The 25,583-nt window shown below is 51.1% G+C and overlaps 1 protein-coding gene across 7 annotated transcripts in view; it reads right to left on the minus strand.

Moving 5' to 3' along the window:
- Positions 1 to 12,781: 12,781 nt before the first annotated feature.
- LOC144950839 (double-stranded RNA-specific adenosine deaminase-like) overlaps positions 12,782 to 25,583 on the minus strand; it is a 62,816-nt gene continuing 50,014 nt past the window's right edge. For all 7 annotated transcript variants that reach the window (XM_078880963.1, XM_078880960.1, XM_078880957.1 and 4 more), the window contains 6 exons: positions 20,623 to 20,739; positions 19,121 to 19,260; positions 18,236 to 18,418; positions 15,264 to 15,397; positions 14,319 to 14,446; positions 12,782 to 13,516 (listed from right to left, as the gene is read on the minus strand). In XM_078880963.1, coding sequence (XP_078737089.1) covers positions 13,261 to 13,516; positions 14,319 to 14,446; positions 15,264 to 15,397; positions 18,236 to 18,418; positions 19,121 to 19,260; positions 20,623 to 20,739 — 958 coding nt within the window. In that variant the 3' untranslated portion in view covers positions 12,782 to 13,260. The remainder of the gene's footprint in view (positions 13,517 to 14,318; positions 14,447 to 15,263; positions 15,398 to 18,235; positions 18,419 to 19,120; positions 19,261 to 20,622; positions 20,740 to 25,583) is intronic.

Consider the following 25,583-nt stretch of genomic DNA (forward strand, 5'->3'; position numbering starts at 1 on the left):
TGTAAGAGCCTCGCTCAGGATTCGTGATACCAAAGGCTCATAGATCCAAACGAAGGCGTTCTCAAGGTCGGAGTTGGGAAAACTGCAGCTCAGAAGCTGCATGCGGCTCTTTAGAGACTGCTTCGTGGCGTTATGTATGTGTAGTGTAGGTGTGTAGTGTATGTGTGTAGTGTATGTGTGCGATGTATGTGTGTGATGTATGTGTATGTAAAGTGTCAACGATTCAGAGACAGAGTTTCTAGGAGGCACCTTCTTTATTAAACAACTTCCATGGTCTCGTCCCCACACTTTCCGCAGTTACTTAGCCCAGCCTGTACACAACACTAGCCATCTAACACTGACGGCGCTTACTGAGATAGACCAACAACTTCCTGCAACGCAATGTCTAGCGAAGACGACAGCGACGACGAGACGAGTCCACTCCCAGAACCGGCAGCCTCGAGCTCCCCGCTCTCGGCTCCTTTTATCCTCCCAGCGCGGCCTGGCCCCGCCCTGACCGCACCTCCCTTCTCGAACTCGCTAGCAGGTTCCAGGGGCCTTCAGATGGGGTCCTCGGTGACCCTTGCCCTAGTTTATCCCCTCTGCCCACACACCGTGCACGCGCTCACTGGCGTGTGTCCTGTCTGTCCACCACAGCTGCCGCTGCTGTTCACCAGCCGGCGCTATTACACGACACGTATGCGATGTATGCTATGTATGCAATATAAGTATGTAATCTTGTTGTTTTTAAAGCTGCCCCCTGTGGTCTAGACAGAATTTTAAGGGTCCATTGGTCTCATAGAGCCAGGCTAAGGCACTCATTGTGGTCTCAGTGCCTGAGAAGGTGGGGAGGGGCTGGGTGGGGAGGGTGGGGCTGGGTGGGGAGGGGCTGGTCACCCCGTGGTGCCCTTATAAAACTCAACGTTTAACCTACTCACGCTGGCTTGTGCCCGCCCTCACAATCGGCCATATTTGCGGAATACACCACGCCGCCGTTGACCCTGGCCATTGACCGAGCAACCCAACGTTCCTACCAGCTCCCTCCGCAGGAATGTGTTTAAACGGCCTTAACAATTCACAGCTGGTAGACTGCCTAGCTGGCGACACCGAGACGGTGAAGACTCCAGCAGCAGCACGACGGGGACCCCACTCCACACGACAGCCCTGAGCTCCCATCCCGGGGCCCCTCTTATACCGTCAGCGTGGCCTGGCTCCGCCCCCAGCCACGCCCCCCTTCTGGAACCTACGAGCGGGTTCTCGATGTGCCCCTTCCGTGACCTTTCCCCTACATCCCTGTCTGGTCTATCACATGACCTGCCGTCAGTCAGGGCCGCTGTAAGCTGCAGATCCCCTTCCCCGCCAGCAGCCAGCGCTATGCTGCTACGTGACCGATTCTATGTCACTACACGAGTACTAACTCACCAGAGCCATGAATCGGATGGACAGAGTTCAGGTTCACTTGAATAACTAATCTCGTCAAAGCCTTAGACCCTACTATATACTATATATCTATTCCCTTTTTAAGGTCACGCACTCACGACTCATGTGGCCATCAGAGGCTCGTACAGACGTGTTGAGTTTGTTTACTAGTGTTGTCCGGTTAAGTTAATAAAGCACTTCCAAGCACGATAACAACAACAAAAAGGGTCTTATACGATAGTTCATCATTTTATTTTTTAACAAAAAATTGTCAACATTTAATAATTCAAAACATTTTTTTCTTCTCCCGTGATATCACCGTTGGACTACACTAACGTGGCAATGATAGAGACGCACCAACAGCTTGGACCATCGTCGTCATCGCACACCGTCAAACCCACTGCTGGATGGGCAACGCGTCGAGATGACAAGGGGCGGTGGTGGGTGGCGTGGGTGGTGGTGGTGGTGTCGGTGGGTGGTGGTGGTGACGATGGGTGGTAGCGGTGGCTTTGCACGTGGCCTTTGTGACGCTGCACTGTGGAGCAGAGGTCGCAACCGGGTACCCGATACCTGTACCCTACCCAATACCCGGCTACCCGTACCCGGCCGGGTACGGGTACGGGTAGCCGTTTGCGACCCTGGTGCGGCCGAGTACGGGTACGGGTAGACCGTGAGTCACTGGTAAGTAGCCGTTTGTCACTTATTTCGGGTAGGATACGGGTAGGGAACAGCTACCCGTACCCGGCCGGGTAAGGGTAGCCATTTGCGACCCTGGTGCGGCCGGGTATGGGTACGGGTAAGGAATCAAAACCCGTTTGCGACCTCTGCTGTGGAGGCAGTGCTGGGTCAGTGGTGGTGGCGGTGGGTGGTGGCGGGGAGGTTGGTGGTGGTGCAACGCACGTGGTCTCTGTGACGCAGCGGGATTATGGCTGTTGGTGACGACGATGGTGAATGGTAGCATCTCATCAGGGCTGCAGATGGGCAAGGCGTGGGGGGGCGACACATTACACACAACACGAATCGAAAATATCTCTTACGCGCGCGCGATGCGATGATGCGTGTACCGCGAGCATAATAATTGATAAAGAATCGGCGTGGACCGCTGCTCCACCCTCGGGGTGGCGATGCTACAGGCTCGGCTCTTCGCCGACGATGGCGAGGCGTTGCGTGAGCACGTCTGGGATTGCGGGGGGGGGGCATTGGTGCGAAGAAATCAAAGTTGCTTGTGTGAAGAACGGTGTGGCCGCATTGTATGAGGGTTCATCAATAAGATTTTAAGTCGGGTGGGGGATGGGGGAATGTATTTTTTTAAAAATCCATAATCGAGGTTTTTTTTTGTTGGGGTTAGATCCCGTAAATATAAACGTGTCGTTAAACCCGCCGACAGACAATCGGTAAGGTTTGTCATGGAAACCGAACGTGCCAATTCGTTACTAGTTCAGCACTAACCGGTGTGTTGGAGAGTAAACGCACAACTTTTACAATCCGAGTACGACGTTTCGCCGGTAATTACAACCGGCATCATCAGGCGGCAGCCACATTTGTGGTCGCGAAAGCCTCCGTGTTAAACTGTTCTTTAAAAAAAAAATACCGTCGTTCCTCGTGTTAACGCAAACCTTCGGCCTCCCGCTCCAGAGCGCGAATTTGCAGTTACACGATTCGTCTTTCAGGGACATACTTTGCACTCGCGCTGTGAGTTTCAGTTATGCGCTCGAGAAAAAAAAAAGATTGTAAAATATTTTTCCTAAATAAAAAAATATATTTTCAGTGATTAAAATATTCAATTTAACACCTAGTAGGAGGCTTTCGCGACCAATATCATCCATAAGAGGTTTGTTTTTGGGGTTAGATCGCGCAAATATGTTTTTGCCTGATGATGCCGGTTGTAATTACTGGCGAAAAGTCGTACTCAGATTGTAAATGTTGTGGATTTACTCTCCAACACACCGGTTAGTGCTGAACTAGTAACGAATTGGCACGTTCGGTTTACGTGACAAACCTTACTGATTGTCTGTCGGCGGGTTTAACGACACGTTTATATTTACGGGATCTAACCCAAAAAAAGTAAATTTTTTAAAATGAAAAGTAACAATAGGTTTTACCCTTTCTGACAATAAAATATATTATCACACCATGTTTGTTTCCATGTTCACCATAAGTACTCTGTGGTTAACGCAGACTTGATTCCTTGCAAAAAAATTATATTTGGTGTTTGAAAATCTTAACACAACTGTTTTATTCCCATACAGGTTAAGCAATTATCCTAAATAATAGGGGGTTTTCCCCTTTTTTCTGGCAACAAAACTGAAGCCTTTGGTACCTCATTTGCCAGTAAAAAATATAATTGATTTTACCATTTTATCTGGCAAAAAAAGGTGTCAGTTTTGTTGCCAGATAAAAGGGTAAAAAAACTATTATCAAAACTGAAGCCTGTTTACAGGGAATCATGTGTGCATTAACCACGGTCAAAATGCAAACAAAAAACACGCTCTGATAATAACGCGTTCCTTCGGAGTGGGCAGGTAGGAACTTGGTTGGACAGCGCATTCGTGCGATCCGTGTCACGCGGCGCAAGCTGCGTGGGGGAAGCGCGTCACGTGGTGCTGAGCCTGCCCTAAGCACTCTATGAAATACAAATCGGGGGCGTGGCTATGCACGACAGACAAATAATCCCTAGTGGGTAGTGTGGAACTGTTGTTCCTACCTGTAAAATGCATTGTCCTTGAAACTGATTGGTCTACACCAGAGACGGCTTTCTTTTGAGTCTCGTCTCAATTGGTGCTAGACCAGAGGACGCCAAAAGTGTGTTTTTTGTTTGCAAGTATTGTGGTTAATGCACACATGATTCCTTGTAAAAAGGTTTCAGTTTTGTTGCCAGAAAAAAGGGGAAAACCCCTATTATTATATCTTGGTACTGACAAAGGAGGTCTAATGATGTAGACGCCTATCCTTATTTTCCATACTTTGATACTGGAAAAAAAAGGCGCTTTGATAGTTTTTATTTTATTTCTGACGCCAGCACCCAGTGTCGCGGACTTGGGTGTCGCTGTCTTAGATCTAGTGGACATTGGTGAAAACTACTGGATGTGTGAAAGAGCTTTATAGCTCATCGTATTCCTCCAGTATAAATATTCTGAGATCTGCTGCCTCTGCTTGCATCGTGCGTTACTGCTGCAAGCAGCCCACGAAAGCATCCAAGCGCTGACGCTACTCCTCAGTAACTAAATATTTGTAAGCGGCAATATTTTAAAAATCTGAATTACGACGTTATGATACTCCTTATTAAGTATTTTTTCTAATGTTGATAATGTAAAGTATTTCGTGTACACGTATTTTCTAAATCCAGGACTAAAAGTCAAACGATACTTAAAAGTTTTTTCAGTAACGCATCCCCCCCTCAGAGCATGCATGTCTATGGGAAGATAGGCTTCAGTTACAGCGCGATTCGAATTACACGCCGTTTTTCAGGAACGCACGTCGCGCATTACGCGAGGGACGCCCGTGTACATACGTGGTTTACACGCTTTTTATTAACTCACTCCGGCTGTTGTATCCTCAAATCTTGTAACTAAATTTGTACCCACTTCCCAATGTGGTATCGACTGCAAATTTGGTATACTTATGACATACTGATGACAATACTATATTCTATCATAAAAAATTGTTATTTTTTTTAAATTTTTAAACAATAATTTTTATATGTTATGTTTCGGCTTGGGTTGAATTGTCCACGTTCAACGGACGTTGGCTGTAAATCACCACGGTCCCTTACGTTATGGCAAGCTTCGGGACCACTTCCTGGAGTCGTGGAGTTCTTCCATTACTAGTACGGTACATTTCATTAAAGCGTGTTTAAAAAAAAAAGTTTAAAGTTTTTTAAAACGTATTCAATGGAAGCCACGCACTGTGCCACGGAGCTTCTAGCGGTAAACAAGGTACCGTATTTACCGGGTAACACTTCGCGCAACCTTAACCCTACCGGGTAATTCTTATTTGTGTCTTAACTAATTCTTATTTGTGTCTTAACTCGTCATTCTTTTTATATATTTTTAGTCAATGTACGGGGCGCACCCCCACCATCGATACATCACGTTGTGACGCACGCTTGCACACACACCGTCAACAGAAGGCGAACCGGTTATTAAAAGCAGGGCGACATAGAAAGATGGGGGAACGGGCTCCTTAACTGCGATTCTTAAATACGTTACCGTTTGTATGAATGTTTGGTTAGAAACTCTTTAAATCTGTGCTCTCGAGATGCCTGTTGTGGAAAATGGGCCGAGTTTTCCCCAATCCTGGCCAGCCGACTCAAAAAACTAAATTAACTAAGGCATCAAAAATAACCACTGTTATGTATTACATAGCTTTGTAACAAACTGGGAGCCACGTCTAGCAAGCAGACCACCGTGGTTGGTGCAAGCGACGCCAACTGCTGATGTGCTGCCAAAGCTCAAAACCGGTCCGGAGTTTGCCTGGCGTGGAACGAATGCTGCCGATTCTAGATTCTAAGCTTTCGTGACTGCAAGGATTCATATTCTTAGGTTTTTTTCGGTAAAGTCACGTAGGTAAAAAATTAATAAAAGTTAAATAAAATAAAAATCACGACGTTTCGGAGGTAACAGCTATCGTGCTGTGACGGTTCCACCTGAAGACGGAAGCTTGTGTTGCCTCCGAAATGTCGTGATTTTTATTTTATTTTACTTTTATAAATTTTAATTTTTTACCTCCCTGACTTTACCAAAAAAACCTAAGAATATGAATGCTGCCGAAATTCTTCATTCCCAAGCGGGTCGCGCGGCCGAGGCGATGGGCATATAAACAAACTCTGAAATATTTTTTTTGTATACGTGGAAGGACGGATATATGCGAATGAGGTGTCTTCCCCACTTGATTGTGCCCAAACCTGTCCGTCAAAAACGATCCGGTGAGTGCGACCCAAAGGTCGGAGGTCACAAGGCAGGAAAAAGCGTCAGCACCACAAGCAACATTGACACCCGAGACACGACGCTCGAGGCAACTCTTCACACGCGGAATCTTTGTTGTTTTAATGAATGTAGCGATCACCGGGGAACTCCGGACCGAGCCACAAAAACCGACAAAGCCAGAAGAGTGGCCCCCGAGTCGTGACGAGATGGCAGATTTTGGTTTTCCGCTCTCGCTCGAAGACTGAAAACGAGCGGCACCTCCGGAACTCGGTAAAGCAACGCTGCCGTAACTGTCAAACCTCCGGTAAAGCCGAACGCCGCAGGGTGTATATATCTTTTTTTTTTTACCAAAATCCACATCCATGCCAAAGATCATTCCCCTTTTTTCCCGTCCAGGTGAGCAGATATAAAATATTTATCAGCACGCCACCATTCGCCGAGGGGGGGGGCAAAATAAAAACGTAAAACGAGCAAAAATAAGTCGTAAAGTTATGACCTGTTAATGCAACGAACAACTATGCGTCATAGAGTTTGCTAAACGAAAGCGAAACCGCCGTCTAAATTGTTAAAAAGTATTTTTTAAAAAAGCGTGAAACCCGCGCTGAACATTTGAAGCACGTGACAACACACGCGGAGAAAAATAATATAAACGACGACGACCCCGGCCACCTTGGCGCGCAAAATCATAAACCTTTAACCCCCTTGTTGCGTTTTGCATTTCACGTTCACGTATCATCGATCGTCCACACCCGCCCGGCGTGCCGCGACCACGAAGAGGTGGAATCGACGAATATACATTTCATAAGGTTTTGTACCTCGGGTAAAAAAAACGCAGCTATTTTTCGATTTAAAGCTTTTGTGACTGCAGGGATTCATCTTCTTGGTTCTTTCGGTAAAGTCACGTAGAATTGAAATAAAAAAATAATAAAAAATAAAAATTAATAAAATAATTCTCACGACGTTTCGGCCACAACCCAAGCAGCCGTCCTCAGGTGAAGAACAGGTCTGTCCATTCTACGTGACTTACCGAAAAAACCAAGAACAACGCAGCTTTTGTGGTCGATGTCAAGCGCCCACTGCACCCTACCCCCGTTCATTTCGCAGGCTACATCGAAGGCACGGGAAACAGTTCTGTGGACGTCGGCAACGACTACAATAAACGTTGTTTTCTTTATCGAGGTACAGAATCATATTTTTTCCATCGTTATTCAGCATCCATTCTTACATTTACAAAATATACCGAAGCTGGTACCCCCCCCCCTCCTCCATCTCCCTACCAGTGGGCCTTAGCTGGTAAAATAAAAGTTGGTTTCGTCGTTAGTTTGGTTTTAGTCGGTCGAGCGGCTTCCAAATCATGGGACCTCCTTTGCCAGTACCAAAATATACTAATAGGGGTTTTTCCCTTTTTTCTGGCAACAAAACTGACACCTTTTGCAAGGCATCATGCTTACATTAACCACAATAATTGCAGTGAAATGCAAACAAAAAACAATACTCTGATAATTTAGACAACACATAAATTATCAGAGTATTGTTTTTTTTTGTTTGCATTTGACTGCAAGTATTGTGGTTAATGTAAGCATGATTCCTTGCAAAAGGTGTCAGTTTTGTTGCCAGAAAAAAGGGGAAAAACCCTATTAGTATGGCTTCCAAATAGCCACGTTTTCCCCTGCACTTTCGTCACCACTGCACAAATCCGTCAACATTTCCTCTAATTTGAACTGCAATGCGTGTAGCCCTCGCTGAACAATTTGCAATTTGCGGGCAGCGCGCTGGGAGAGTCGTTGGGTGGCAGTGGCGGACACCCAGGGCTTGCCCCCAAAACTAGGCCTCGGCAAGGTAAGGTAAAAGTTAAAAGGTAAAAACGAGCCTACATTTACCCTACCTTTTACCTCACCACAATACAATCACTCTACCCTTACCTTTTACCCTTTAGCAGGTAAGGTAAAAAGCAATGAGCCTACCTTTACCCTAGCTTTTACCTTTACCCCATACAAATTACCTGATTACAGGGTAATTACTGGGGTACTACTACACATAAACAAGGTTTATACCGGTAAATGCTAGGTAGAGCGCTTTATACATATAGAATACTCTCGATTATTCCAATTTTACACGCTTTCTTTTAACTCACTCTGTTGTTGTTGTCGTTGTATCCTCAAATCTTGTAACTCAATTTTAACCCACTTCCCAATGTGGTATCGACTGCAAACTTGGTATACTTATGTCATATACTCATGACAATACTATATTCTATCATAAAAAAAGATATATTTTTAAACATTTTTAAAAAAATGTAATGTTTCGGCTTGGGACTAATTGTCCACGCTCAACTGACGTTGGCTGTAATTGGCCACGGCCCCTTACGTTATGGCAAGCTTCGGGGCCACTTCCTGGAGTCGTGGAGTTCTGCCATTACTAGCACATTTAATAAAAGCGTGTTTTTAATAAAGTTTTTTTTTATATTACTTATTAAATGGAGGCCACGGACTGCGCCACAGATCGTTTAGCAGTAAACAAGGCACCGTATTTACCGGGTAATACTTCGCGCTACCTTTACCCTACCCTTTACCTTACCCCTTGGCATGTCGACACCTTTACCCTTTACCTTTACACCCGGTAAAAAGGGTAAATTACCTTACCTTGCCGAGGCCTACCCCCAACCCACCACCCAACGCTCGCTCGTGCACACGTTCGTGGCCCTGACGGGAATCGCTAAGCCCTCAGGGACGTCGATAAGAGCCCAGCGGAATCCGCCAGCGACGAACAAAACAACGGCTGAGTTGCTCCCCATTCCACCCCCACCCCCTCCCCCAGCTTTTGAAAGCGCGGCTCCTGACTCGAATAACGGGGGGGCCTGCGACGGTCAAAATAAAAAACTTTAAGAGGGTGGCAAAAAAAATGACGACTTCAAAAGCTACAACGCGACTCCCGCGTTCGCTGCGTGGTGTCATCGAGCAGACGGTGCGCGCCGGATCGTCGGTCGGCGAGTGGCAGAGGTCGCAACCGGGTACCCGATACCCGTACCCTACCCAATACCCGGCTACCCTTACCCGGCCGGGTACGGGTACCCGTTTTCGACCCTGGTGCGGCCGGGTACAGGTACGGGTAAGGAATCAAAACTTGTTTGCGACCTCTGGCGAGTGGGAGGGAAGCGCCAGTGAACCTACGAGTTATGGTGGCGGAATGTCGCTGCGGGGATATCACCTTCCTCGCCTGGTATGCAGGAGGTCGGGGGTTCGATCCCGACCCTGACACCCGCTGCATATTTGGAGTTTGCGTGGTTTCCCAGTGGTAGCGTGGATTTTTTTTCTCTCCGGGTCCTCCGGTTTTCCCTCCACATTTAAATTGTTTATATTAAGTCGTATCTGAAAAACGCAGCTAATAGCTCAGTCGGCTTTACCTGATTAAATAAAAAAGGCTATTTCTATGTTTTTTGTGATTTTCTTACCGTTCCTACACCTTGCACTCCTATCGTGTTTTAGTATCGTTTGTTGTTGTCACCTTCTGACTCACCCCAACTGGACATCTGTGAAAAAGAGCTTCATAGCTCATCGGATTCCTCCACTATAAATGCATATTCTGATACCGCTGCGTAGGTTTTTCACCATTGTGCTGTCCAGCTACGCGATGTTTTCTTGGCTTCCACCGCTTCGGTTAATTTCAGTTTGCGAAGACGCTCCCGGCGGAGCGCGGAGCAAAACGTCGGACATCGTGCCGAAGGGCACCGCCGCGGCACAACCGCGAAGACCTACGCCCGCGTAAAGACGTCGGTCCTTTAAAACTTCCCAAACGAGTCTTCTTGGTTCTTTCGGTAGAGTCATGTAGAAAGGAAATAATAAAATAATAAAAATAAAACATAATAAAATAATTCTCACGACGTTTCGGCCACAACGCAAGCAGCCGTCCTCAGGTGAAGAACGCTGTCTCCCCGACAGACCTGGTCTTCACCTGAGGACGGCTGCTTGCGTTGTGGCCGAAATGTCGTGAGAATTATTTTATTATGTTGAATTTTTATTATTTTATTACTTCCCTTCTACGTGACTTTACCGAAAGAACCAAGAAGATGAATCCCTGCAGTCACAAAAGCTTTAAATCGAAATTCCCAAACGAGGTTGAACACGTGAAACGCGTCAGCTGTGCGTGTCTGTGCATGAATGGTGGAAGGTGCGGTAACAATGGCGACGGGCATCCGACTGCTAACAAAACTTCCCTATCGAGTGCCGTCGCCGCTTGGGATTACGCCGTCGAAAACTGATCGGATCCATACACCAGTCGCGCAAAACTTGGCGGCAAACCAGCGCATTTTTTACCTACGTGACTTTACCGAAAAAACCTAAGAGTATAAATAAAATAATAATAGAAATAAAATACATGTTTTATTTTATTTCTATTATTACTTTTACTAATTTAAATTTTATTTTTCACCTACGTGACTTCACCGAAAAAACCCAAGAGTATGAATCCTTGCAGTCACGAAAGCTTCAAATCTAGAACCAGCACAGAGAGATCATGTGGAACGCCGTTTTTGTCTCCGACCCCTGCTTGAATACCTCCAAGGACAGAGATTCCTTGGAAAGCATCGCATACACCGTTGTCTGTATGATACAGCTTTGATTTTACAGGTAGGAACAACAGTTCCACACTGCCCACCAGGGATTATTTGTCTGTCTGTCGTGCATAGCCACGCCCTCGATTTGTAATTCATAGAGCAGCACCACGTGACGCGCCGCCCCACGCGGCTTGCGCCGCGTGACACGGATCGTGCGAATGCGCCGTCCAACCAAGTTCCTACCTGCCCACTTTGAAGGAACGCGTTTCCATAACTTGTTTTATGGAAAAAAAAAGGTTTCACCTTCGCAGACCTATTCAAGTCGAGAGATTTCAAAAGCAGGGAACTGTTCAAAAGAGACACCGCATTCTCCGGATTGTAATTTGCATTTTTATGCAAAAAGTTGGGGATTATAATTTTCTTATAGTCCCCGTAGCTACACAGTAGTGCAGCAGTTAGTATCACCAATGCGGAGAAAAAGGCGGCTGGGCGCTGTGCTGGCCACGTGTGCCGTGTCGGCCTTCATAGGTGCTACTGGCTTACAGCACTTACCCCAAAGGTCAGTTAAGGGGGGATTTTTGTCTTTGTGACCAGATCTGTGTAACTCTATTGACACTGGGTGTAAGTTGGCGGTGCCTCTTAAGCTCCGGAACGTCTCATAATGTGGAGAAAACGTAAATTTTGTAATTCCACCTCACACTCGAAGCGTCGCTCACCTTCACCTTACACGCTAAGCCACACCTACCACCGACGAGCAGCCAATGATGCAACAGCCTTCCTGCCCGTTTTCCTGTGTCCTCGCACGCCATTGGCCGAGAGCGGCGTGCCCTCAAACGGGTGTGTCAAGGTTCGAGTCGGGGTAAATGCCACAGGATGAACTCTAGCACTATGGGTGAAGGATTACGGTTAGCGGTTTACGGTAACAAGGTTGCGTTCACTCCCGAGGCATGCAACGATCCACGCTCCTCGCGAAAAAAGTACGTACAAACTCGTTGGTTCTTTCGGTAAAGTCACGTAGATAGAAACACACAAGCGATCGAAACGTCGTGATCTATTAATTTTCTACCTACGTGACTTCACCGAAAGAACCAAGGAGTATGGATTCCTGCAGTCACGAAAGCTTAAAATCAAGATTAAGTACGGACAAATGGGGAAATAAGGTGATTTCTGAGCGCGCTCGATTCGACACACGTTTCGCGAGTGAACAAATTCACTTGAACGGACGAACCGTCACATGTATAGTTAGCGCTGGGAGTGGGGGGCAGGGGGGAGGGTTTCAGGGTTAGAGTCAGGGCTATAACCACGCCAGTGCCTTTGAACTTGGGGTGGAGAGGGTGAGGGGTGCAGGGCTCCAATCACATCAATTCAGGCAACCAAGGCTTCTTGCCGAAGCTCCCAGTCATCGTTCGCTCTGTGGGAGGTCACTCGTTCTCCAATGCAGCCCCTCCCTTCCCCCAGCCAGCAGTGCTGTCGGCTCCCAATCCCTGTCCCAAGTCCAGGTTCAATGCCTTCCTCTGCTCCTCTGCCTAGGACTGACTTCCTCTCTCTCTCCCTAAACAATAAATATGCTCAGTGTTTTTTGTATGGTGTCTCGAGAGACGCTCGCGCCTAAGACGCTAGGCGTATAAATCCAAATATGAAATTTAAGATTTGCTTTCGATTTAAAGCTTTCGTGACTGCAGGGATTCATCTTCTTGGTTCTTTCGGTGAAGTCACGTAGAATGGAAATAATAAAATAATAAAAATAAAACATAATAAAATAATTCTCACGACGTTTCGGCCACAACGCAAGCAGCCGTCCTCAGGTGAAGAACAGGTCTGTCGAGAAGACAGACCTGTTCGACAGACCTGTTCGACAGACCTGTTCTCCACCTGAGGACGGCTGCTTGCGTTGTGGCCGAAACGTCGTGAGAATTATTTTAGTATGTTTAATTTTTATTATTTTATTATTTCCATTCTACGTGACTTTACCGAAAGAACCAAGAAGATTTAAAATTTGCGTCGTGGTACGGTCAACTCGCTCATTTTATGTTGCTTTCATCATTTTGGTCACCCGGCAGGTCACTCTTGCAAATGAAACTATCCTGATCTCTTTGCACTTTCACCCGGCTAAACAATATGAACTTGAGTGCGCACCCCGTATAAATCGACAGCCGATTGCGTTGCACTGACCTCTGGACCCGACTCGAACTCTGAACCTCAACTCAAAACTCTGCTTCCTAACCTCTAACCTCCAACCCTAAGTGGGGCAGGTAGGGGGGGCGGGGGGGGGGAGGGCCGGGGGGGGGGGGCGGGTGTACGGCGCTGCACCCTGCCCTACGCGACACGGCTCGTCCCGTCGCTACCGGGCTGCGATCGGGGTCTTCCCACCGCTCGCGCTCTCTCCTATGGATGGACGCCCTCCGTCTCGATGCGGAAGTTCTTCTCCTCCTGGGGCTTGCAGATCCAGCGGCCGTAGCCCAAAGTCTCGAGCCTGCGGAGCAGCAGGCCTTTGGCCTCCTGGTAGTGCAGGCTGGCGCGCTTGGCCTGCGCATACGTGTCCAGCGACACGAGCTCGGGTTGGCCCAGGTGGTGGCACGCAGCGTGGAACAGCTGGAAGAGGCGCGCCTTGGAGATACGCGACACGGCCTGGGAGCCGGTCCTGTGGACACACAGAACACGTGTGGGTGTGTGTGTGCGCGCGCGTGTGTGTGCTTGCGGCACAACTAAAGACATTTGCCCCAACTGTCTGTTAAGATGCCATATGGGTCAGGAGCGGTGGCACAGTGGTTAGCGAGCTGCGCTATGAACCCTGCCACTCAAGTTTCAATCCCGCTGATGGCCGTCGCTGACAAATATCTGAATCAATCCTGGGCCTCCCCGAAGTGAACTCAGCAGCAAATGAATACCTGTTGCGGTGTGTTAACATCTCCACTCAGGAGACAAAGGCAGCCGGGCATGGTTCTGGCCACCTACCCCCTCGTGTGCCGTGCCGGCTCTCATAGGTGCTCGCTAACAGCACTTACCCCAAAATTCTGTTAAGGGTATCCAGGGGATCTTGCCTGTGTGAGCAAGAGCACCTACTACGTGTGTGCATGTAGTAGGTGTGAGCGAGTCTGTGCATGTGTGCGTGCGTGAGAGCGTGCGTGCGTGCGTGAGAGCAAGCGTGCGAGTGGGCGTGTGCGCGTATGTGTGCGTGCGTGAGAGCGTGCGTGCGAGTGGGCGTGTGCGCGTATGTGTGCGTGCGTGACTGCGAGTGAGCGAATGGGCGTGTGCGCGTATGTGTGCGTGCGTGACTGCGAGTGAGCGAGTGAGCGTGTGCGCGTATGTGTGTGTGCGTGACTGCGAGTGAGCGAGTATGTGTGCGTGCGTGAGAGCGTGCGTGCGTGAGAGCGAGCGAGCAAGTGAGAGTGTGCGCGTATGTGTGCGTGTGTGACTGCGAGTGAGCGAGTGAGCCTGCTTACGCGTTGTTGATCTTGCCGTGCGTGCCGTCTAGCACCTCCTCGGGCTGCCCCTCGGCGTTCCACGTGAGCGACGTCTCCTTAGTCTTCCCTGTCTGGCGGCCAGAGTCGTAGCGGCTCACACGACCCAGCTGACAAAGACAGACAACCCCCAGACTGTTGAGGCAAGTGCTGTTAGCGAGTAGCACTTATTATGGGCCGGCACACGGTGGATTGGCCAGCACCACGCCTGGCCGCATTTGTCTCCCCAGTGGCGATGATTACACATCGCACCAGGTACTCATTTGAGGCCGAGTCGACCTAGTGGAGGCCCAGGACCAGTTCAGATAATCGTCACTGGTGTTGGCCATGAACGCGAATCGAATTCGGTTCGCCGGGTTCGTAGCGCAGTGGCGCTAACCGCTACACTGTCGCTAATTGCACACACACACGCAAACCCATGCATTCACAGACGCAGTGCCTCACAGCAAAAAAGGCCTGGGTTCAATTCCCAGCACACATCGCGCAGCAACAAAAAACACACACACACAGGGCCAGGGCTCGAACTCACGAAACACCAAAACCCAGGGGCATGAGCCTGGTGCCAAACTTGGTGCCACCAGTAGACAAAAAGAGACACACAAACTCGGCACCAGGCTCGGAAACCACGCTCTCGGCATTGCCTGCGCGGCATTGGCGACACAGTCATAATGAAACCTAGAATCAGAATATTTATTGACACTGCTAGGAGGAATCCGATGAGCCGTAAAGCTCTTTTTTCCCCACAAACATTACGAAAATACGATTGGAGTCCAGAGTTTAGGAATGGCAAGAGTCATATTTATTTTATGTTTTATTTAACCACGTAAACCCCACTGGGCCATTAACCCACCGAGCCATTAGCTTCTTTATCGGAAGCAACCTGGCCACAAATGAAAGCTCAACGAAGCGGCTTGTCACGTGCGCTACCGTGGGGTGGTTGAGCCGGTACGCGGGCGGCAGCTGCTGCCCCCACAGGGAGTCCTCCTCCGCCTCGCCGGGTCCACGCTTGTCCAGGCGGCAGCAGACGGCCCGGGACAAGTGGCCGTGGCTGTAGAGGAACCCTGACGGCGGTGGGGGAGCAGCGGGCGAGGGGGAGGAGAGGGAGGCGATGGGGAGTGAATGCACGAGCGGGCGGCGCGTGCGGTGTTGTGTGCGTGCAGAGAGGAGGTGAGGAGTGGTGGCGGAGCGGTTAGCGCGCTGCGCAACGAATTCGGCAACACGGGTTCGATTCCCGCTCACGGTCAACACAAGCAACGATTACACTGGTCAACAAAATAAAAAGTTTTTTTCTGGTCTGGACTTTTGCAGCTGTTTTAGACTAATTTCAGGGTGCCGATTCCAAATCTGATCTCAGATTTGCTCTATCACATCTCATTTTTATGCTATCGGCATACCCCATTTTCATTGATTTTACCCGAAATTAACTCTGTCACTTATGATTGCAAGTTGTTGCGAGTCAGTGACTGCTTTAGTGTTAAAATATGGTGCTGTATTTTTAGGAGAGTGTGTTTATAATATCATTTTATGTAGATATCCACATTTATTTAATATTTTTCTTCTGCAGTTTTTATTGAAAATGCAATATTTGAGATCTCAAAAACCTGATGTGATAGACAAAAACTGATGCCAGATTTGGAATCAGCACCCCAAAATTACCATTAGACCGTTGGAATACCTTATGCCAGAAAAAGTGTGTTGACCAGTGTTATCTGAATCTGTCCAGGGCATCCTGCCCTAGGTCGACTCAACATCAAAGAGTACCTGGATGCGGTGTGTAAACGGCGGCACTGGGAAGACAAAGGCGGCGGGGGGTGTGGTGCTGGCCACCCACCCCCTCGTGCGCCGTGCCGGCCTTCATAGGTGCTACTCGCTAACAGCACTTGCCCCAACAGTTTTTAAAGGCTATACGGGTGATATCTGTCTTTGGAGAGGAGGAAGAGCGAGAGGGAGGTGATGGGGAGCGAATGTTTGATCCAGCGGTATTGGCGCAGGTGTTGTGAAAGATGGGAGCTGGACAAACAAGTGGTGATTGTTGTGGGGTTAGCGTTAGTCCAAGTGTCACGGTGGTAGCGTTAGAGCTAGTGTGTGAGGGTTAGCATTACTGTTGAGACTAGTGTTAACTTCAGGGCGAGCATTAGGAGTGGTGGTTAGTGTTAGCCTTACTGTTAGTGTCGCGGTGAGTGCATGTATTGACTAGGGTTAGTGAAGATGTTAGCATGAGAGTTAATGTTATGGGTAGGAGTAAAGTGGATAACCAGCGTGATGGTGCTCAGGTAGACAGGGGTAGGGGTAGAGTCGTACCGAGCGTGATGGAGCTCAGGTAGACAGGGGTAGGGGTAGAGTCGTACCGAGCGTGATGGAGCTCAGGTAGACAGGGGTAGGGGTAGAGTCGTACCGAGCGTGATGGAGCTCAGGTAGACAGGGGTAGGGGTAGAGCCGTACCGAGCGTGATGGAGCTCAGGTAGACAGGGGTAGGGGTAGAGACGTACCGAGCGTGATGGAGCTCAGGTAGACAGGGGTAGGGGTAGAGCCGTACCGAGCGTGATGGAGCTCAGGTAGACAGGGGTAGGGGTTGAGTCGTACCGAGCGTGATGGAGCTCAGGTAGACAGGGGTAGGGGTAGAGCCGTACCGAGCGTGATGGAGCTCAGGTAGACAGGGGTAGGGGTAGAGTCGTACCGAGCGTGATGGAGCTCAGGTAGACAGGGGTAGGGGTTGAGTCGTACCGAGCGTGATGGAGCTCAGGTAGACAGGGGTAGGGGTAGAGCCGTACCGAGCGTGATGGAGCTCAGGTAGACAGGGGTAGGGGTAGAGACGTACCGAGCGTGATGGAGCTCAGGTAGACAGGGGTAGGGGTTGAGTCGTACCGAGCGTGATGGAGCTCAGGTAGACAGGGGTAGGGGTAGAGCCGTACCCAGCGTGATGGAGCTCAGGTAGACGGGGGTAGGGGTAGAGTCGTACCGAGCGTGATGGAGCTCAGGTAGACAGGGGTAGGGGTAGAGCCGTACCGAGCGTGATGGAGCTCAGGTAGACAGGGGTAGGGGTTGAGTCGTACCGAGCGTGATGGAGCTCAGGTAGACAGGGGTAGGGGTAGAGCCGTACCGAGCGTGATGGAGCTCAGGTAGACAGGGGTAGGGGTAGAGTCGTACCGAGCGTGATGGAGCTCAGGTAGACAGGGGTAGGGGTTGAGTCGTACCGAGCGTGATGGAGCTCAGGTAGACAGGGGTAGGGGTAGAGCCGTACCGAGCGTGATGGAGCTCAGGTAGACAGGGGTAGGGGTAGAGACGTACCGAGCGTGATGGAGCTCAGGTAGACAGGGGTAGGGGTTGAGTCGTACCGAGCGTGATGGAGCTCAGGTAGACAGGGGTAGGGGTAGAGCCGTACCCAGCGTGATGGAGCTCAGGTAGACGGGGGTAGGGGTAGAGTCGTACCGAGCGTGATGGAGCTCAGGTAGACAGGGGTAGGGGTAGAGCCATACCGAGCGTGATGGAGCTCAGGTAGACAGGGGTAGGGGTAGAGTTGTACGGAGCGTGATGGAGCTCAGGTAGACAGGGGTAGGGGTAGAGTCGTACCGAGCGTGATGGAGCTCAGGTAGACAGGGGTAGGGGTAGAGTCGTACCGAGCGTGATGGAGCTCAGGTAGACGGGGGTAGGGGTAGAAACGTACCGAGCGTGATGGAGCTCAGGTAGACAGGGGTAGGGGTAGAGTCGTACCGAGCGTGATGGAGCTCAGGTAGACAGGGGTAGGGGTAGAGTTGTACTGAGCGTGATGGAACTCAGGTAGACAGGGGTAGGGCTAGAGCCGTACCGAGCGTGATGGAGCTCAGGTAGACAGGGGTAGGGGTAGAGTTGTACCGAGCGTGATGGAGCTCAGGTAGACAGGGGTAGGGGTAGCGCCGTACCGAGCGTAATGGAGCTCAGGTAGACGGGGTGCAGGAAGTGTGCGAGCAACGCGCCCTGCAGGCCCAGCACGTTCCAGCGCAGGATCTTGTCGCTGCACGACATCGTGCGCAGGCGCTCGCCGCGCTGGATGCCGTCCCAAGTGGGCACCACGTCGCTCGACTCCACGGGAATGGTGCCCTCGCCTGCTCTCACACACGCACACACGCGCGAGGTCGTACACGCGCGCACACACAAAGACAAGACAAACATCCCACCGCGCCGTGTAGCCTGTAACAGGACCTTTCCCGGCACACTGAGGAGTGAGATGCCCCTGTAGTTGTTACAGTCTGTGCGGTCCTCCCCCCCACGGCACTGCCTGCCTACCACAGCGTTGCCATCCGGCACCAACGAGGGGGTAGTGGGTTGTTTTTGCCGGACACACACACACGATCACACACAGAAGATCATACACACACACAAGATCATATACACACACAATCATCCACACAGAAGGTCTTGGGATCGATCCCAACCTTGACACGTGTATATTTGGAGTTTGCATATCTCTCTCTCTCCGTGGTTGTGTGGATTTTTCTCCAGGTCCTCCGGTTTTTCCCCTCACATTTAGAATGAACATCACGTGTTCTAGAGTATTTGCCTACGATAAATTTCCACGTGCTGAACCACTTCGTTGAGCTACCATTTGTGGCCAGGTCGCTTTTGAGAAAGAGCGACATAGTTCAGCGGGGGCCTTCCCTGCGGCCCTCACAGGAGACAACTGCCATACGATGCCGACCCTTGACCTCTCTCTGCCAATGACACCTCTGCTTACCACCTACACCCCACCGCGTGACCCCCCCCCCCCCCCCACACGACCCCCGCCCTCGCCATTCCCAACCGCTCACCGTTCTCGATCTTTGTCCGTAGCTTCCCCTGCCTGGCGTTATCGAAGAGGGGGCGGTGCGGCCCCCCGGAGGAGCCCCCCCCGTCGGCTGGCTCGCTGGCCGTCTTGTCGAAGATGGCACCGTCGCCGCACGGGGCGGTGCTGGGAGGCAGGAGGGGGGGGGGTTGGGGTCGGGGGGGGGGGGGGTCGGCGGTTCGTAGCGGGTGGGGGGGCGGGCAACGTCGTTAATCTTTTTAGATTTGAAGCTTTCGTGACTGCAAGGATTCATACTCTTAGGTTTTTTTCGGTAAAGTCACGTAGGTAAAAAATAAAATTAAAAGTTCATAAAAGTAATAATAAAAGCAGTAATATTTTATTTACATTATTACTTTTATTAACTTTTAATTTAATTTTTTACCTACGTGACTTTACCGAAAAAACCTAAGAGTCGTTAATCTTCGCTGAAGTTTTTTTTGTTTCGTGGGGTGGGCGGAACGGGCTATCGGTAGGCCTCGGAAAGGTAAGGTAAAAGGTCAAAAGCAACGAGCCTACCTTTACCCTACCTTGTGCCCTTACCGCATACAAATTACCCAATTACAGGGTAATTACTGGGGTACTACACATGAAAAAGGTTTATAACCGGTAAATGATAGGTAGAGCGCTTTATTCATATAGAATACTCTAGATGATTCCAATTTTAAATGGAGGTCACGGACTGCGCCACAGAGCTTTTAGCGAGCGGTAAACAAGGTATTTACCGGGTAATACTTCGCGCTGCCTTTACCCTACTGGGAAATTCTTCCGCGCTACCGTTACTCTACCCTTTACCTTACCCCTTGGCAAGTCGACACCTTTACCCTTTTAGCTTTACCCTTTTACCCGGTAAAAGGGTAAATTACCTTGCCGAGGCCTATCTATCGGCGGCCCCCTCCACGCACCGCCCCCCCCATCATCAAGAGCGCAAGTCGTAAACGGGGATCGTTAACGGGGGACGCAGCGAGAGGTCCGCTAGAAACCGGCGAGTCGAGGCGGAGCTCACGGGCGAGCGCGGCCTCCCGCTCGGTGCGTCCCTCGCGCGCCAAAGACGAGATCTCGCCGCTCGGGTTTTTTAACGGGCGACAGCGGTTGAAAGATTAAATTTCTCATTTATTTTGTTTGAACCAAGTGCCAACTGAAGGGACCAGAGTAGAGTCTCATTTGTGAGTGTCCTGGGGCATTCGTCTGCCAGTAGGGGGCGATGTTTGCTGCTGCTGCTGCTGCTGCGTGTAGAATCCCAATTGCATATTTGCGGTGTCATTTTCGCATTTTGCTAATTTTAACCGTCACGCTCGTGGCACACAACGACCCTAGTTCTGGCGAACGACGCCACGAGGGACGTTTCACGTCCGCTGCGAGCGAAGCAGACGGCGTGCGGCGACGCTACCACGGTTCACAACGCGCCGTCACCGCCCAAATCATGGGTCAGAGGTCACGGGTTTGCAGGGGGGGGGGCGGGGTCAGGACGGGGAGGGGTCATTAGGTCACCTGATGTAGAGGTGGAATTGAACGTCGTTCCTGACGGCCAACTTGCCGTCGAACTCGCAGAAGATGCTCTGATCGGGGTCGCTGGGGTCGTGCAACATCAGCTGACTGTAGAGGAACCTGCAGGGAGCGCACGCGCAACGCAGAGACACACCTCGTTAAGGCAAAGCGGTCTCCTTAATGTGTGTGCATGTGTAGGGGTGTTACGGGAGGGCGAACAAACACACAAGGGGTGGTTGTGCCCGCACGCGGAAGGATGCTTACATCCAAGTCCGCATCGGTTAGCCTGGGGGGCTGTAACGGCGCTGTGATCCCCCATGGCCCCACCCCTCGGGGGGGAGTTGCTATATAAGGCGGTGAGCCGGTGGGCTCGGAGTTCAGTGTTCAGCTTAAACCAGTGAAGAGAGAAGACCGGCTAGATAGGCCCTGGGACTCCCCTGGATCGTTGTCCAAGGACCGACCAGGGCAAGCCAGTGGCATGGCCCCGAGAGCCCAGAGCCGATGCTCTTTTAAGAGCAGGTCTGGTGACTAAGGGTGCCGTGATCCCAGCTTGGCCAGAGCTGGATCAGCTAGCCTCCCCTAGCTCTGTAGTGGAGGACCTGGGAGTAGGCTAGCCGGTTAGAGTTACTCGGGTCTCCCTGTTAGACGGGTGAAGGGGCCGTTACACCTTCGAGTGTTGTATACCTTGGCCTGTGCTGAGTGAACGTTATAATAAATAAGTGTGCCTCCGACTACGTCGTCTACGTCTCATTGAACCTACTACACACGTGTTGAACTTCGTGAGCAGCGTACGTAGTCAACCGTGCTACGTACGGAGATCGGCGGACCTCGTTAGGACCGAGAGACCTCGTCAAGGCCAGGAGACTCAAGAGTGAGCATCGGGTAGAGTGATACAGACAACGCATCATTGTCCACAGACATTAACAAGTCTTGAGAGAAACCCCCATCATCCAAAAGACAGAGACCTCGTCATGACCTCGTTAAGATAGATTTTGTTAAGGTACAGAGTGACCTTGTCCAGATGAAAGAGACACAAATGCATGCATGCAGAAACACAAACAGACGTACACAAATACAAATACGCAAATGCACGGACATAAATACACACAAGCGTGGACACAAGACGTAAACATACACACACAGACATATATATAGAGAACCGCAGAGACACAAATACACACATTCACAGGCCACAAGCACACATCAAGAGAAATAACAATGTCAAAGATCCCCATATAGCGTTAACAGACTGTTAGGGGAAGTGCTGTTAGCGAGCACCTGACACAGCACACGAGGAGGTGGGTGGCTAGCACCACGCCCGGCCGCCTTTGTCCCCTTAGTGGCAATGTTTACACACTGCACCAGATACTCATTTCAGGCTGAGTCGACCTAGGGGAGGCCCAGGACCTGTTTAGATTATCGTCACTGGTGTTGGCCGTGATTACCGCTACACTAAAAAAAAAACAATGACCCCCACACACACACAAGTACGTGCGCACGCACGCTTGCAAATTAACAAAAATCACACTGGGCAACGCGTCTTCAAATTTTCCCTTGCGGTGAAATGTCAAGAGCGCTGGGAGACTCGCACCCGAGTGGACGCTCGGTGATTAACACGATCATCGTCGTGCCGGAGCGATGGCAGGGTGACTCAGAGGTGAGGGCTCTGTGAGCTAGCACCACCGAGCTTGGCCTGGGTGTGAAACCGCACAGCAGCCTCTGATTTTGACACCCTACAGTGAGTCAGCCCGGTCACCAATCACTGCACAAGCAATGGAAATAAAACTCATCACGTGAAACTTTGATTAGTAATTGATTTTTGCGTTAGGCCAAGTAATGATCTGTATATGAATGTATGTATGTTCAGCATCTTTCGCACCATACGTAGCCAACCGTGCTGATTTCGTTGGTGCGGGACACATTCATGTTGTTAAGACCCCCTCCACCACCTAACAGAGCCGAACAACTTAATTTGTCACGCGCGCCGGCGTTTAAAGTGACAATTATTATTGCCGCCGCCACCGTCGTCATGGATTCAGCTCTCGCATCGGTAAAACAGAAAGTACGGTTCGCGCAACCGAACGGAGCATGGATCGTACACAATACTGGCTGCCGGAAAAACCCCACGCGCAACGTGACATCTTCTTTGTCTGGGCTAATTTTAAATATCAGAACGACTGTCGCGTGACGAGCACGGGAGCGAGAGAAAGTCGAAGACGTCGCCTCGAGTGCCGTGCGACTCAGTAACAGAGCGGGCGGTGCGCGGGCCCTGCGAGACTTCCGAATGGATTCTTCCCCTCGTGACGACGCGACGGTCGGGGGGGGGGGGGGACATCAGAGGAGACGAAAAACAAACGAATAAAAACTTTTAAAAAAGCAATCAGGCCAGCCTGACAGGGAGAGGCGGTGGCTGCAACGCCAGCAAAGCACACGACGACCACAAAGTCAGGGAGGCAATGTGAGCTGCGTTCAAGGTGGGTGGGGGGAGCGTCGTCGACGGGGGTGGTCGGGTCAGCAGTGGGCGCTGTTGCAGAGGCTATCGCGATCTGCGGGGGGAAGCACGCGGCGTCGTGCGTGGCTGGGGCAAGCGGGGTGAGTAGCAGGTGGGCGAGCGATTCCTAGATCGGCGGGTAGGACGACTGTGTGTCAGGTGGTGTGAGAGGGTAGGTAAGTGGAGTGTAGATTGGTAGGCAGGTTGGTGTTTAGGTGGGGGGAGTGGGTAGGCAATTTAACACGTAGGCTTTCGCGACCAATATTATGCATATTAGAGGCGTTTTGGGTTAGATCGTGTAAATATAAATGCATCGTTAAATCCTCCACCATGCGACACAGCCAATTAGTAAGGTTTGTCACGTGAACAAAACATGCCATGGCTGTCGCCCGATGAGGCTGGTTATAATTACCGGCGAAATGTCGTACTCAAATTGTAAATGTTATGGGTTTGCTCTCCAACACACCGGTGTGCTGTAGTAGTAACGAATTGCCATTTTTTTTTTTTACAAACCCTTACTAATAATTGGCTGTGTCGGGCGGCGGCGGGTTTAACGACACATTTATATTCACGCGATCTCACCCAAAAACTCGATTATGGGTAGGGAAGTGAAAGAGGAGATGGATTGGTGTGCTGATCGGCGAGTGGGTGGATGAGTTGGGTTGGTGGGGGAATATACAAGTGAAAAGGAATATTGTTGGTAGGTTGTTGTGTTGATACGGCGAGTGGGTAGGTGAGTAACTCGGTGAGCGGACTCACCCATTCAACCCCTCACCCATTCCTCACTCACTCGCTCACCTTCCTGTATTTACCACTCGCCTACCTAACTGCAATTGTTAACCAATAAATGAGTGGCATGAGTGAGCGATCAAGTTGGTGACTGACGTATTGGTGTGTGGATGAGTGAGCGAGCATGTCAGCAGGTGTGACTGACGGACGAGCGGCTGACTTGGGCAACCGCGCCTAAAATCAAAACCACCACCGCCGCCGCCACCACCACCGCCACGAAAACTGACATCAATGGAGACCGCCACCGCCCACCACACCCATCCAACCGCCGGTTCAAACGGCGTTTCATCCGATGCCGTTACGATTCCGGGGTGGTGCAGGGGGCATTCCTTCTCACGCACACCACACACCCTGCAGAGTCACGACCGTACAACGCATTGGCCCGTTGTGTTCGTGGCTACGGAGATTGGCGATAATGCCGTACGCCGGTCCGTCGTCCGACACCCGGCACGACGACGGCGCGTTGGGGGCTTGTTCCGGTGCTGCTAAAACGGTAAAGGTGTAGCCCTGCAACAGCTTTTCTCGCGCCAATGCTGGCGGAACGCCTCGCTGGCTAAAAGGTGAAACTCTAGAGCCCCCCCCCCATCACCTCCAAATACGAGAGCGTTTTGGCCTACTCTTCCACACGGGCTGAACATCGTGGAATGGGGGGGGGGGGTACACACACTTCACCCAATCACATCTGTGCTCGCGCCGAGGAACGGAATCGAAGCCGGGGGCCGACCTCGCGAGTCTGACGCCGGTGCCGACTGGTGCGCCCGGTGTTCTGCGCCAAACGAGCCCCCCGCACACCGACCAGCCGGCGCTCTCGCCCTGAGCAACACTCGCAATCAATGCCGCTCATTCAAGTCTGGCGCTAAATATTGATAAATATCGACCACAGCAGTCCCCTTAGAACTCCCGTAAATCTATTTACTGCTCACAAAGCCATGAACCCGCGTTACGTTGGTGGGGGTGCGAGAGTCCACGTTGCGCGACCCTCTGGTCGGGGGAACACCGCGACACGGGAGGTCGCCGGCTCCATCTCCCGGCGCGGCGGTCGAAGCAACGGTGGCGAGCTTCTCGATTCCTCCCCCCCAAGGTTCTTCCGTCCGCCCAGCGGCATAAAAGTGGCTTCATCGATTGGCAGGCCGCGCGCGGCGAGGTCAAGCGTGGCTACTCGCGCCTCTTCCCAGACGTTTAGGACAGCGTGGAAGAGTAGGCCAAGTACCCTCTCTACGGTGCCCTCTGAGTAGGGGGGGTGGGGGGCCCTTCCACCGGCAGTGACGTGAGCACGCGATTGTGGGGGCTGCATCTCTGCCCTGGCCACCACCGATGTAAGTACGGGCGTGACGACGACGACGACACGTAGGAGAATATCGATTGCTAAGCGTCTATATCTCGCGTCGCGTCGCGAGATGCATTTTCTCTCCTCCCCACCACCCCGGCCGCGGCTGTTGCGTTGCTTTGTGTGACCGCGGGACTGCGGTGAGCACCGTTGGCTACGTACGGACCAGGTGGGCAGGAAGCCGTGATAACACTACCCCAAATCCACCCGGTCTGGACATGAAAGGCCTGGGTCCGACCCTCCTTTCTCTCGCGCGCGCTCGTCCCCCCGTCTCCTGCCCCCCCCCCCACCCCCGCCCGCGTCGACCCGGAGGTCTCCGTCGCCATGGTGACGCGGGTGTCCCAGCGCCTACCACCG

Source organism: Lampetra fluviatilis, chromosome 59 (genome assembly GCF_964198595.1).
Source record: "Lampetra fluviatilis chromosome 59, kcLamFluv1.1, whole genome shotgun sequence".
Lineage (NCBI taxonomy): Eukaryota > Metazoa > Chordata > Hyperoartia > Petromyzontiformes > Petromyzontidae > Lampetra > Lampetra fluviatilis.